Source organism: Oncorhynchus kisutch, linkage group LG22 (assembly GCF_002021735.2).
Source record: "Oncorhynchus kisutch isolate 150728-3 linkage group LG22, Okis_V2, whole genome shotgun sequence".
In the NCBI taxonomy this organism is placed as follows: domain Eukaryota; kingdom Metazoa; phylum Chordata; class Actinopteri; order Salmoniformes; family Salmonidae; genus Oncorhynchus; species Oncorhynchus kisutch.
The window spans coordinates 54,068,431-54,083,507 of NC_034195.2; the positions used below are offsets into that span (position 1 = coordinate 54,068,431).

Consider the following 15,077-nt stretch of genomic DNA (forward strand, 5'->3'; position numbering starts at 1 on the left):
GGCTTTCGACTCTGTCAATCACCATATTCTTATCGGCAGACTCAGGAGCCTCGGTTTTTCGGATGACTGCCTTGCCTGGTTCACCAATTACTTTGCAGACAGAGTTCAGTGCGTCAAATCGGAGGGCATGCTGTCTGGTCCTCTGGCAGTCTCTATGGGGGTGCCACAGGGTTCAATTCTCGGGCCGACTCTTTTCTCTGTGTATATCAATGATGTTGCTCTTGCTGCGGGCGATTCCCTGATCCACCTCTACGCAGACGACACCATTCTATATACCTTCGGCCCGTCTTTGGACACTGTGCTATCTAACCTCCAAACAAGCTTCAATGCCATACAACACTCCTTCCGTGGCCTCCAACTGCTCTTAAACGCTAGTAAAACCAAATGCATGCTTTTCAACCGGTCGCTGCCTGCACCCGCATGCCCGACTAGCATCACCACCCTGGATGGTTCCGACCTAGAATATGTGGACGTCTATAAGTACCTAGGTGTCTGGCTAGACTGCAAACTCTCCTTCCAGACTCATATCAAACATCTCCAATCGAAAATCAAATCAAGAGTCGGCTTTCTATTCCGCAACAAAGCCTCCTTCACTCACGCCGCCAAGCTTACCCTAGTAAAACTGACTATCCTACCGATCCTCGACTTCGGGGATGTCATCTACAAAATGGCTTCCAGCACTCTACTCAGCAAACTGGATGCAGTCTATCACAGTGCCATCCGTTTCGTCACTAAAGCACCTTATACCACCCACCACTGCGACTTGTATGCTCTAGTCGGCTGGCCCTCGCTACATATTCGTCGCCAGACCCACTGGCTCCAGGTCATCTACAAGTCCATGCTAGGTAAAGCTCCGCCTTATCTCAGCTCACTGGTCACGATGGCAACACCCATCCGTAGCACGCGCTCCAGCAGGTGTATCTCACTGATCATCCCTAAAGCCAACACCTCATTTGGCCGCCTTTCGTTCCAGTACTCTGCTGCCTGTGACTGGAACGAATTGCAAAAATCGCTGAAGTTGGAGACTTTTATCTCCCTCACCAACTTCAAACATCAGCTATCTGAGCGGCTAACCGATCGCTGCAGCTGTACATAGTCTATTGGTAAATAGCCCACCCTTTCTCACCTACCTCATCCCCATACTGTTTTTATTTATTTACTTTTCTGCTCTTTTGCACACCAATATCTCTACCTGTACATGACCATCTGATCATTCATCACTCCAGTGTTAATCTGCAAAATTTTAATTATTTGCCTACCTCCTCATGCCTTTTGCACACATTGTATATAGACTCCCCCTTTGGTTTCTACTGTGTTATTGACTTGTTAATTGTTTACTCCATGTGTAACTCTTTGTTGTCTGCTCACACTGCTATGCTTTATCTTGGCCAGGTCGCAGTTGTAAATGAGAACTTGTTCTCAACTAGCCTACCTGGTTAAATAAAGGTGTTCTCAACTAGACTACCTGGTTAAATAAAGGTGAAATAAAAAATAAAATAAATAAATAAATAAAGCTGGTTGAGAGAAAGCTGATTATTCTACAATGAGTCCAAATAAAGAAAAAACCCTTAAATGATTAGGTGTGTCCAAACTACTGACTGGTAGTGTAAGTCAAAACGGTAACTAGGCCACTCAGGAACATTCCATGTCTAGGTAACCAACTCCAATGTATATTAGGCCTTGTGTTGTAGGTTATTGCCAGCGACACAACATCTCAAATTTAATCCATTTTAAACTCAGGTTGTAACACAACAAAATGTGGTAAAAGTCAAGGGGTGTGAATACTTTCTGAAGGCACTGCGTGCTTAAATAATGTAAGTATTTGCTGTGATAGATTTAAACGTTAGCTTTGTAAATGTTGTTTAAAATGTTCTAAATCTACATATTTGAATATTCAAATATACAATCAAGGTCTTTAAACACTTGTTGGAGAATAACGAACGCGAGGAGAGACGGACCAAGGCACAGCGGATGTATAGTTCCACATCTTTATTATATTATATATTCTCTGTGTGTTTACCCTGAATGTCAATGGTCTGGACTGAGCGATGTGTCATTGTAAAGATGACTGTGATACGAAACATTTCAGGGGCGCAATAAAAGACATGTAGCCTGGGTTTCAGCACAAACACTAAATAATATCCCACAAACACAGGTGGGAAAAAATAGCCACTTAAATATGATCCCCAATTAGAGACAACGATTACCAGCTGCCTCTAATTGGGAATCATACAAAACACCAACATAGAAAAATAAACTAGAACACAACATAGAAATAATAAACTAGACTACCCCCTAGTCACGCCCTGACCTACAACACCATAGAGAAACAATGGCTCTCTATGGTCAGGGAATGACAGCTACTCTCTGTTTATAATCTATGCATAGTCACTTTAATAACTCTACCTACATGTACAAATTGCCTCAATTACCTCGACACCGGTGCCCCCGCACATTGTAATTATTTCGACACTATGGCCTATTTATTGCCTTACCTCCCTTATCTTACCTCATTTGCTCACACTGTATATATACTTTTTTCTATTGTGTTATTGACTGTATGTTTGTTTATTCCATGTGTAACTCTGTGTTGTTGTTTTGTGTCGCACTGCTTTTCTTTATCTTGGCCTGGTCGCAATTGTAAAGGAGAACCTGTTCTCAACTAGCCTACCTGGTTAAATAAAGGTGTAATATATATATTTTTTAATTGACTCTGTACCGTAACACCCTGTATATAGCCTCCACATTGACCCTGTACCGTAACACCCTGTATATAGCCTCCACATTGACTCTGTACTGGTACCCCCTGTATATAGCCTCCACATTGACTCTGTACCGTAATACCCTGTATATAGCCTCCACATTGACCCTGTACCGTAACACCCTGTATATAGCCTCCACATTGACTCTGTACTGGTACCCCCTGTATATAGCCTCCACATTGACTCTGTACCGTAACACCCTGTATATAGCCTCCACATTGACTCTGTACCGTAAACACCCTGTATATAGCCTCCACATTGACTCTGTACCGGTACCCCCTGTATATAGCCTCCACATTGACTCTGTACCAGTACCCCCTGTATATAGCCTCCACATTGACTCTGTACCGTAATACCCTGTATATAGCCTCCACATTGACTCTGTACCATAACACCCTGTATATAGCCTCCACATTGACTCTGTACCGTAATACCCTGTATATAGCCTCCACATTGACTCTGTACCGTAACACCCTGTATATAGCCTCCACATTGACTCTGTACCGGTACCCCCTGTATATAGCCTCCACATTGACTCTGTACCATAACACCCTGTATATAGCCTCCACATTGACTCTGTACCATAACACCCTGTATATAGCCTCCACATTGACTCTGTACCATAACACCCTGTATATAGCCTCCACATTGACTCTGTACCGTAACACCCTGTATATAGCCTCCACATTGACTCTGTACCGTAATACCCTGTATATAGCCTCCACATTGACTCTGTACCGTAATACCCTGTATATAGCCTCCACATTGACTCTGTACCGTAATACCCTGTATATAGCCTCCACATTGACTCTGTACCGTAATACCCTGTATATAGCCTCCACATTGACTCTGTACCGTAATACCCTGTATATAGCCTCCACATTGACTCTGTACCGTAACACCCTGTATATAGCCTCCACATTGACTCTGTACCGTAATACCCTGTATATAGCCTCCACATTGACTCTGTACCGGTACCCCTGTATATAGCCTCCACATTGACTCTGTACCGGTACCCCCTGTATATAGCCTCCACATTGACTCTGTACCGTAACACCCTGTATATAGCCTCCACATTGACTCTGTACCGGTACCCCCTGTATATAGCCTCCACATTGACTCTGTACCGTAATACCCTGTATATAGTCTCCACATTGACTCTGTACCGTAACACCCTGTATATAGTCTCCACATTGACTCTGTACCGTAACACCCTGTATATAGCCTCCACATTGACTCTGTACCGTAACACCCTGTATATAGCCTCCACATTGACTCTGTACTGTAACACCCTGTATATAGCCTCCACATTGACTCTGTACCGTAACACCCTGTATATAGTCTCCACATTGACTCTGTACCGTAACACCCTGTATATAGCCTCCACATTGACTCTGTACCGTAACACCCTGTATATAGCCTCCACATTGACTCTGTACCGTAACACCCTGTATATAGCCTCCACATTGACTCTGTACCGTAACACCCTGTATATAGCCTCCACATTGACTCTGTACCGGTACCCCCTGTATATAGCCTCCACATTGACTCTGTACCGGTACCCCCTGTATATAGCCTCCACATTGACTCTGTACCGGTACCCCCTGTATATAGCCTCCACATTGACTCTGTACCGGTACCCCCTGTATATAGCCTCCACATTGACTCTGTACCGGTACCCCCTGTATATAGCCTCCACATTGACTCTGTACCGTAACACACTGTATATAGCCTCCACATTGACTCTGTACTGTAACACCCTGTATATAGCCTCCACATTGACTCTGTACCGTAACACCCTGTATATAGTCTCCACATTGACTCTGTACCGTAACACCCTGTATATAGCCTCCACATTGACTCTGTACCGTAACACCCTGTATATAGCCTCCACATTGACTCTGTACCGTAACACCCTGTATATAGCCTCCACATTGACTCTGTACCGTAACACCCTGTATATAGCCTCCACATTGACTCTGTACCGGTACCCCCTGTATATAGCCTCCACATTGACTCTGTACCGGTACCCCCTGTATATAGCCTCCACATTGACTCTGTACCGGTACCCCCTGTATATAGCCTCCACATTGACTCTGTACCGGTACCCCCTGTATATAGCCTCCACATTGACTCTGTACCGGTACCCCCTGTATATAGCCTCCACATTGACTCTGTACCGGTACCCCCTGTATATAGCCTCCACATTGACTCTGTACCGGTACCCCCTGTATATAGTCTCCACATTGACTCTGTACCGGTACCCCCTGTATATAGCCTCCACATTGACTCTGTACCGTAACACCCTGTATATAGCCTCCACATTGACTCTGTACCGTAACACCCTGTATATAGCCTCCACATTGACTCTGTACCGTAACACCCTGTATATAGCCTCCACATTGACTCTGTACCGTAACACCCTGTATATAGTCTCCACATTGACTCTGTACCGGTACCCCCTGTATTTCGCCCCACTATTGTTATTTACTGCTGCTCTTTAATTATTTGTTATTCTTATCTCTTACTTTTTTGGGGGGTATTTTCTTAAAACTAACCTTGAGGGTTAAGGGCTTGTAAGTAAGCATTTCACTGTGAGGTCTACTACACCTGTTGTATTCAGCATTTCACTGTAAGGTCTACTACACCTGTTGTATTCAGCATTTCACTGTAAGGTCTACTACACCTGTTGTATTCAGCATTTCACTGTGAGGTCTACTACACCTGTTGTATTCAGCATTTCACTGTAAGGTCTACTACACCTGTTGTATTCAGCATTTCACTGTGAGGTCTAAAAAAAAGAATGTATTTTTTGAAATTTGTGGAAATATCAATGGAAAAGTATCCTAAAACAAAGTGCAAGATAAAAAACATTTAAACAGGGGTAGATAGTGGTCAGTGGTGAGAGAGAAAACAGAGGGTGACATGTAGTAAACTACTGTTGGCTCCGTGTCAAACAAAGCAGTTAACAGAACAACTAAGGTAAACTGGGTCAAATCCTCAACCTCAACCACCTGTCCTATTTCCTGATGCTTTACTCAGAGTGTAGAAACCACTGCAGACACACTGTGACACAGATAGCCCTCCTTGGCAAACAGCCCACCCCCTCCCTCCTTAAAAATTATATTCAGTTTCTAAAGCCTCGTAGAAGCAAATACTATAGAAATGCATGCAGTGTCTTACCCGTCTAGCTCAGCCGTTTCTATGTAACACAGTCCATATGGTTCACTACTAGAGAGCAGCAGAATGTCAGCCTGTAGGAGAGGAGGGAGAGGAGGGAGATGAGGGAGATGAGGGAGAGGAGGGAGAGGAGGGAGATGAGGGAGAGGAGGGAGAGGAGGGAGATGAGGGAGAGGAGGGAGAGGAGGGAGATGAGGGAGAGGACTTACTGGCAAGCCACAGGGAATAAACCAATCTCTGCATCAATGCTTTACAATAGAACTCAACAGTTGCAGTAGAGGAATAGCCCTCATTTTATTTTATTTTTTAAACATTGGATGATTCATGTCAAGTGTTTATGGGAGTATCTAAGTATGAAATTGAAAGCAAATTACTCACTGTCACAAAGTGATTGTTTTCCAGCTTGATGATATCTCCCACGCGTACATTCATCCACTTCTCATTCTGTAGACTGAGACAGATACACAGTCATGGTGATTTATAAAGCACAAAAGAATAAAATGTTATGCTATTCAAAGAAATGTCTTCATCTCATTGTGCAATTTTGAAGGTACAAAAAAAATAATAATAATAGTTGTCTCTTTGCACAAAGCCACAATGAGGTAGAAAATGTTCACATTTAAAAGGTTCATATTGAAGGGTCATTGAGGATGTACTTACTTTCCCCTGAGTACCTGAGACTGACGACTGTTGACCTGCTGATCGCTTTTATACCTGAACTGAAATTGAGAAGACATCTTTTACAATGGTCTTGCACTGCTAATAGCTGCTAATAACCGGGGATGTAGTGTACACACAGTACCAGTCAAAAGTTTGGACACACCTACTAATTCAAGGGTTTTTCTTTATTTGTACTATTTTCTACAGTGTAGAATAATAGTGAAGACATCAAAACTATGAAATAACACATATGGAATCATGTAGTAACCAAAAAAGTGTTAAACAAATCAAAATATATTTTATATTTGGGATTCTTCTAAGTAGCCACCCTTTGCCTTGATGACAGCTTTGCTCACTCTTGGTATTCTCTCAACCAGCTTCATGAGGTAGTCACCTGGAATGAATTTCAATTAACAGGTGTGTATTGTTAAAGTTAATTTGTGGAATTATTTCCTTCTTAATGCGTTTGAGCCAGTCAGTTGTGTTGTGACAAATGTCAGAATAATAGTAGAGAGAATAATATATTTCAGATTGTATTTCCATATTATGGCAAGAACAGCTCAAATAAGCAAAGCAAAATGACAGTCCATCATTGCTTCATCACATGAAGGTCAGTCAATCCGGAAAATTTCAAGAACTTAAAGTTTCTTCAATTGCAGTCGCAAAAACCATCAAGCGCTACGATGATACTGGCTCTCATGAGGACCGTCACAGGAATGGATGACCCAGAGTTACCTCTGCTGCAGAGGATAAGTTCATTAGAGTTACCAGATTTAGAAATTGCAGCCCAAATAAATGCTTCAGAGTTCAAGTAACAGACACATCTCAACATCAACTGTTCTGAGGAGACTGTGTGAATCAGGTCTTCATGGTTGAATTTCTGCAAAGAAACCACTACTAAAGGACACCAATAATAAGAGACTTGCTTGAGCCAAGAAACACGAGCAATGGACATTAGACTGGTGGAAATCTGTCCTTTGGTCTGATGAGTCCAAATTTGAGAAATTTGGTTCCAACCGCTGTGTCTTTGTGAGATGCAGAGTAGGTGAACGGATGATCTCTGCACATGTGCTTCCCACCGTGAAGCATGAAGGAGAAGTTTTGATGGTGGGCTGCATCAGATGACCTGGCCTCCACAATCACCCGACCTCAAACCAATTGAGACGGTTTGGGAAGAGTTGGACCACAGAGTGAAGGAAAAGCAGCCAACAAGTGCTCAGCATATGTAGCATAAGCATAAGGCGGAGGAGATGTGATGGTGTGGGGGATGCATCGATGGTGGAACTCTGATCTGTTCACCAGTTTCAACTGTTCTGCCTGTGGCTATATAATCCTGACCTGTTCACCGGACGTGCTACCTGTCCCAGAGCTGCTGTTTTCAGCTCTCTAGAGACAGCAGGAGCGGTAGAGATACTCTTAATGATCGGCTATGAAAAGCCAACTGACATTTACTCCTGAGGTGCTGACTCTTAATGATCGGCTATGAAAAGCCAACTGACATTTACTCCTGAGGTGCTGACTTGCTGCACCCTCGACAACCACTGTGATTATTATTATTTGACCCTGCTGGTCATCTATGAACATTTGAACATCTTGGCCATGTTCTGTTATAATCTCCACCCGGCACAGCCAGAAGAGGACTGGCCACCCCTCATAGCCTGGTTCCTCTCTAGGTTTCTTCCTAGGTTCTGGCCTTTCTAGGGAGTTTTTCCTAGCAACTGTGCTTCTACATCTGCATTGCTTGCTGTTTGGGGTTTTAGGTTGGGTTTCTGTACAGCACTTTGAGATATCAGCTGATGTAAGAAGGGCTTTATAAATACATTTGATTTTATTTGATTTGGAAAAGCATTCCAGGTGAAGCTGGTTGAGAGAATGTCAAGAGTGTGCAAAGCTGTCATCAAGGCAAAGGGTGGCTATTTGAAGAATCTAAAATCAAAAATCTATATTTTGATTTGTTTAACACTTTTTTGGTTACTGCATGATTCCATGTTTTTTGTAGAAAATGTAGAATGTAGAAAATGTAGAAAATTGTAAAAATAAAGAAAAACCCTTGAATGAGTAGGTGTGTCCAAACTTTTGATAATGGGTGCCAGGTAGCTTAGCGGTTAAGAGCATTGGGCCAGTAACTGAAAGGTTGTTGATTTAAACCCCCGAGTTGACTATGTGAAAAATCTACCGATGTGCCCTTGAGCAAGACACTTAACCCTAATTGCTCCTGTAAGTCGTTCTGGATCAGAGCGTCTGGTAAATGACTAAAATGTCAATCAAATGAGTTAACCCTACTTCTTTTTTCTTGGCTGTATATCAGTTTTGAATCATCAAATTAATTAAATAATAATTAATTCAATCACTCGATCAATCAATGAATAAGAGTGGATAGTTAACTCACATAGTCGTCAGTGGCATCTTTAACTGCAGTGATCAACAGCACCATGACCAGAGGCACAGTGGTAGTGACCCAGGACAGGGAGGAGATCTCAGGGATCAACTACAAATAGGAGAAAACAGAGCCATTTATTTACATCATACGTAGCTATGTAAACCCCTTGGTTACCTTTGAGATTTTTCTAGACTGTATTGACTGTGTTGTGTGTGGGACTTACACCCCTTCAAATTAGTGGATTCCTCTTCAAATTAGTGGATTCGGCTATTTCAGCCACACCCGTTGCTGACAGGTGTGTAAAATCAAGCACACAGCCATGCAATCTCCATAGACAAACATTGGCAGTAGAATGGTCCGCGCTGAAGAGCTCAGTGACTTTCAACGTGGCAATCGTCATAGGATGCCACATTTTCAAACAAGTCAGTTTGTCAATTTTCTACCCTGCTAGAGCTGCCCCCCGGTCAACTGTAACTGCTGTTATTGTGAAGTGGAAACGTCTAGGAGCAACAACGGCTCAGCTGCAAAGTTCACAGAACGGGAACGCCGAGTGCTGAAGCACGTAAAATATGTCTGTCCTCGGTTGCAACACTCACTACCAAGTTCCAAACTGCCTCCGGAAGCAACTTCAGCACCATAACTGTTCATCGGGAGCTTCATGAAATGTGTTTCCGTGGCCGAGCAGCCGCACACGCGCATAAGATCACCATACGCAATGCCAAGTGTTCGGCTGGAGTGGTGTAAAGCTCGCCGCCAACGGACTCTGGAGCAGTGGAAACGCATTATCTGTAGTGATGAATCACGCTTCACCATCTGGCAGTCCGACAGACAAATCTGGGTTTGGCGGATGGCAGGAGAACGCTACCTGCCCCAATGCATAGTGCCAACTGTAAAGTTTGGTGGAGGAAGAATAAGGGTCTGGGGCTGTTTTTCATGGTTCCAGTGCCAGCTGGTCAACACATGCTCTCAGTACGCATCCAAGCTCATTACTAATCTAAGGACCCTGGGACTGAACACCAATCTCTGCAATTGGATCCTAACCTCCTGACGGACCGTCCCCCAGGTTTAGATGGTATGAAATGAAACGTGTGTGTATGTGTGTGTGTGGCGTCAGTGTGCATGTGTGTGTATGTTTTGTGTGTGGTGTCAGTGTGCATGTGTGTGTATGTGTGTGTGTGTGGCGTCAGTGTGCATGTGTGTGTATGTTTTGTGTGTGGTGTCAGTGTGCATGTGTGTGTATGTGTGTGTGTGGCGTCAGTGTGCATGTGTGTGTATGTGTGTGTGTGTGTGGCGTCAGTGTGCATGTGTGTGTATCGTTTGTGTGTGGTGTTCCAGTGAAAGTGTGTTCCTGTTTCAGCATGACAACGAGGTCCATACAGAAATAGTTTGTAGAGATTGACGTGGAAGAACTTGATTGGCCTGCAGAGAGCCCTGACCTCAACCCCATTGAACGCCTTTGGGATGAATTGGAACGCAGACTGCGAGCCAGGCCTAATCGCCTAACATCGGTGTCCGATCTCACTAGTGCTCTTGTGGCTCTCGCAGTAATGTTCCAATATCTAGTGGAAAGCCTTCCGAGAAGTGTGGAGGCTGTTATAGCAGCAAAGCGGGGCCCAACTCCATACTGGGAGAACTGTCAACAATGATTCATTGTATACTGGGAGAACTGTCTCAATGATTCACTGTATACTGGGAGAACTGTCTCAATGATTCACTGTATACTGGGAGAACTGTCAACAATGATTCATTGTATACTGGGAGAACTGTCTCAATGATTCACTGTATACTGGGAGAACTGTCTCAATGATTCACTGTATACTGGGAGAACTGTCAACAATGATTCATTGTATACTGGGAGAACTGTCTCAATGATTCACTGTATACTGGGAGAACTGTCAACAATGATTCATTGTATACTGGGAGAACTGTCTCAATGATTCACTGTATACTGGGAGAACTGTCAACAATGATTCACTGTATACTGGGAGAACTGTCAACAATGATTCACTGTATACTGGGAGAACTGTCTCAATGATTCACTGTAATACTGGGAGAACTGTCTCAATGATTCACTGTATACTGGGAGAACTGTCTCAATGATTCACTGTATACTGGGAGAACTGTCTCAATGATTCACTGTATACTGGGAGAACTGTCTCAATGATTCACTGTATACTGGGAGAACTGTCTCAATGATTCACTGTATACTGGAAGAACTGTCAACAATGATTCATTGTATACTGGGAGAACTGTCTCAATGATTCACTGTATACTGGGAGAACTGTCAACAATGATTCACTGTATACTGGGAGAACTGTCTCAATGATTCACTGTATACTGGGAGAACTGTCAACAATGATTCACTGTATACTGGGAGAACTGTCAACAATGATTCACTGTATACTGGGAGAACTGTCTCAATGATTCACTGTAATACTGGGAGAACTGTCTCAATGATTCACTGTATACTGGGAGAACTGTCTCAATGATTCACTGTATACTGGGAGAACTGTCTCAATGATTCACTGTATACTGGGAGAACTGTCTCAATGATTCACTGTATACTGGGAGAACTGTCTCAATGATTCACTGTATACTGGGAGAACTGTCTCAATGATTCACTGTATACTGGGAGAACTGTCTCAATGATTCACTGTATACTGGGAGAACTGTCTCAATGATTCACTGTATACTGGGAGAACTGTCAACAATGATTCATTGTATACTGGGAGAACTGTCTCAATGATTCACTGTATACTGGGAGAACTGTCAACAATGATTCACTGTATACTGGGAGAACTGTCAACAATGATTCATTGTAATACTGGGAGAACTGTCAACAATGATTCACTGTATACTGGGAGAACTGTCTCAATTGATTCACTGTATACTGGGAGAACTGTCAGCAATGATTCACTGTATACTGGGAGAACTGTCAGCATTGATTCACTGTATACTGGGAGAACTGTCAACAATGATTCACTGTATACTGGGAGAACTGTCTCAATTGATTCACTGTATACTGGGAGAACTGTCAGCAATGATTCACTGTATACTGGGAGAACTGTCTCAATTGATTCACTTGAAATACAGACTTACATACATTCAACATATATTAACGGAATGGGCTTAGATTTGTCAGATCCTTTATGAAAGACATGGAATTTTACGTAAGTTGGAGAACCTCATTTCACCATGTAAATCTTTCAGATGCATCACATTTTGTGATTTCATTTCATTTTCATGGCATCTCTGTATTAAAGCATGACAAGTTCATAGAATCTGTACAAGCACTCCATGTCACACACTAAATGATGTGGAATTTACGTACCTGTAATATGAGCAGCACTAGGAAGTATGCATTAGCTGCTCTCTGGAACTGTTCGAACAGATTGATGGGCAGGAAGGTGAAGACATTGTACTTGCAGGTTCTGATGTGATTGTCCTTTTTGGGGGGTTTGGAAATATAGAATGGTCAATACCATCTACATCATGACAGTATCATTGATACACTGTGATAACATGTGCTTTGTGTTCTCACTTACAGCATATGGGAACTTTTCATTGTAGTCCCTGTCATTGGCTCTCACATGTCTTTCTTCCTCTAGATGAAAACAGTATACAGTATATGACAACCACAGTATATTAGACAATTGTAGGACTCTACTTGGAATGTTTACATATTTTTTGGGTTATACATTGAATTGTAGAATGTTGAGAATTGACACTGAAGTCTGTAAAGGCTAACAATATATAGCCACTGATTGTCTCCAAGACAGTACACACCGTTTCTTCCCACTAAGCATATCCCCTTTAGGCAACACCCTCACCACCACCCTCACCACCACCCTCACCACCACCCTCACCACCACCCTCACCACCAACAACAAAAACTCTACCACCCTCACCACCACCACCAACAACAACAACAACTCCACCACCCTCACCACCACCACCCTCACCCTCACCACCACCACCAACAACTCCACCACCACCAACAACAACTCCACCAACAACAACGACTCCACCACCAACAACGATAACTCCACCACCAACAACAACAACAACTCCACCACCAACAATGACTCCACCACCACCAACAACAACAACTCCACCACCAACAACAACAACAACAACTCCACCAACAACAACAACAACTCCACCAACAACAACTCCACCACCACCATCAACAACAACAACTCCTCCACCACCAACAACAACTCCACCAACAACAACAGCTCCACCATCAATGACTCCACCACCAACAACGATAACTCCACCACCAACAACAACAACAACTCCACCATCAACAACAACTCCACCACCACCAACAACAACAACTCCACCACCAACAACAACAACAACTCCACCATCAACAACAACTCCACCACCACCAACAACAACAACTCCACCACCAACAACAACAACAACAACTCCACCAACAACAACAACAACTCCACCAACAACAACTCCACCACCACCATCAACAACAACAACTCCTCCACCACCAACAACAACTCCACCAACAACAACAGCTCCACCATCAATGACTCCACCACCAACAACAACTCCACCACCACCAACAGCTCCACCATCAATGACTCCACCAACAACTCCACCATCACCAACAACTCCACTACCACCACCACCACCAACAACAACAACTCCACCACCACCACCAACAACAACTCCACCACCACCAACTCCACCACCACCAACAACTCCATCAACAACAACTCCATCAACAACAACTCCATCAACAACAACAACTCCAGCACCAACAACGACTCCACCACCAACAACAACAACTCCACCACCAACGACAATAACTCCACCACAACCAACAACTCCACCATCAATGACAACAACTCCACCAACAACAACAATAACTCCACCACAACCAACAACTCCACCATCAATGACTCCACCACCAACAACAACAACTCCACCACCAACAACAGTAACTCCACCACAACCAACAACTCCACCAACAACGACTCCACCACCACCAATAACACCACCACCACCAACAACTCCACCAACAACGACTCCACCAGCACCAACAACAACTCCACCACCATCAACAACTCCACCACCAACAACAACTCCACCATCAATGACTCCACCACCAACAACAACAACTCCACCACCAACAACAATAACTCCACCACCACCAACAACTCCACCATCAATGACTCCACCAACAACAACAACTCCACCACCACCAACAGCTCCACCATCAATGACTCCACCAACAACTCCACCATCACCAACAACTCCACTACCACCACCACCACCAACAACAACTCCACCACCACCAACAACAACAACTCCATCACCACCAACAACTCCATCAACAATAACAACTCCATCAACAACAACAACTCCACCACCAACAACAACTCCACCAACAACAACAACTCCATCAACAACTCCAGCACCAGCACCAACAACAACTCCACCACCACCAACTCCACCAACAACAACAACACCACCACCACCACAACTCCACCACCAACAACAACACCACCAACAACAACTCCACCAACAGCAACAACTCCACCACCAACAACTCCACCACCACCAACAACTCCACCACCAACAACTCCACCACCACCAACAACTCCAACAACAGCTTCACCAACAACAACAACTCCATCAACAACAACTCCACCACCAACAACAACAACTCCACCAACAACAACAACAACAACTCCATCAACAACAACTCCACCACCAACAACAACTCCACCAACAACTCCACCACCACCAACAACAACAACTCCACCACCAACAATAACAACAACTCCACCATCAACAACAACAACTCCACCACCACCAACTCCACCACCACCAACAACTCCACCACCACAAACAACTCCACCAACAACAACAACTCCACCACCACCAACAAAAACAACTCCACCACCAACAACAACTCCACCACCAATAACAACTCCACCAACAACAACAACTCCACCACCACTACCAACAACAACTCCACCACCAACAACAACAACAACAACTCCACCAACAACAACAACAACAACAACTCCACCAATAAACAACTCCACCACCACCATCAACAACAACAA

The 15,077-nt window shown here is 43.7% G+C and overlaps 1 protein-coding gene across 3 annotated transcripts in view; it reads right to left on the minus strand.

The window, feature by feature from the left end:
- Positions 1–15,077, minus strand: part of atp8b4 (ATPase phospholipid transporting 8B4) — a 62,034-nt gene that overhangs the window by 36,011 nt on the left and 10,946 nt on the right. For all 3 annotated transcript variants that reach the window (XR_004204822.1, XM_031801531.1, XM_031801530.1), the window contains 6 exons: positions 12,528–12,586; positions 12,314–12,427; positions 8,992–9,090; positions 6,603–6,661; positions 6,321–6,393; positions 5,946–6,016 (listed from right to left, as the gene is read on the minus strand). Coding sequence is in view for 2 of the 3 variants with exons in the window: in XM_031801531.1 (XP_031657391.1) it covers positions 5,946–6,016; positions 6,321–6,393; positions 6,603–6,661; positions 8,992–9,090; positions 12,314–12,427; positions 12,528–12,586 (475 nt within the window). In the remaining variant the exon portion in view is untranslated. The remainder of the gene's footprint in view (positions 1–5,945; positions 6,017–6,320; positions 6,394–6,602; positions 6,662–8,991; positions 9,091–12,313; positions 12,428–12,527; positions 12,587–15,077) is intronic.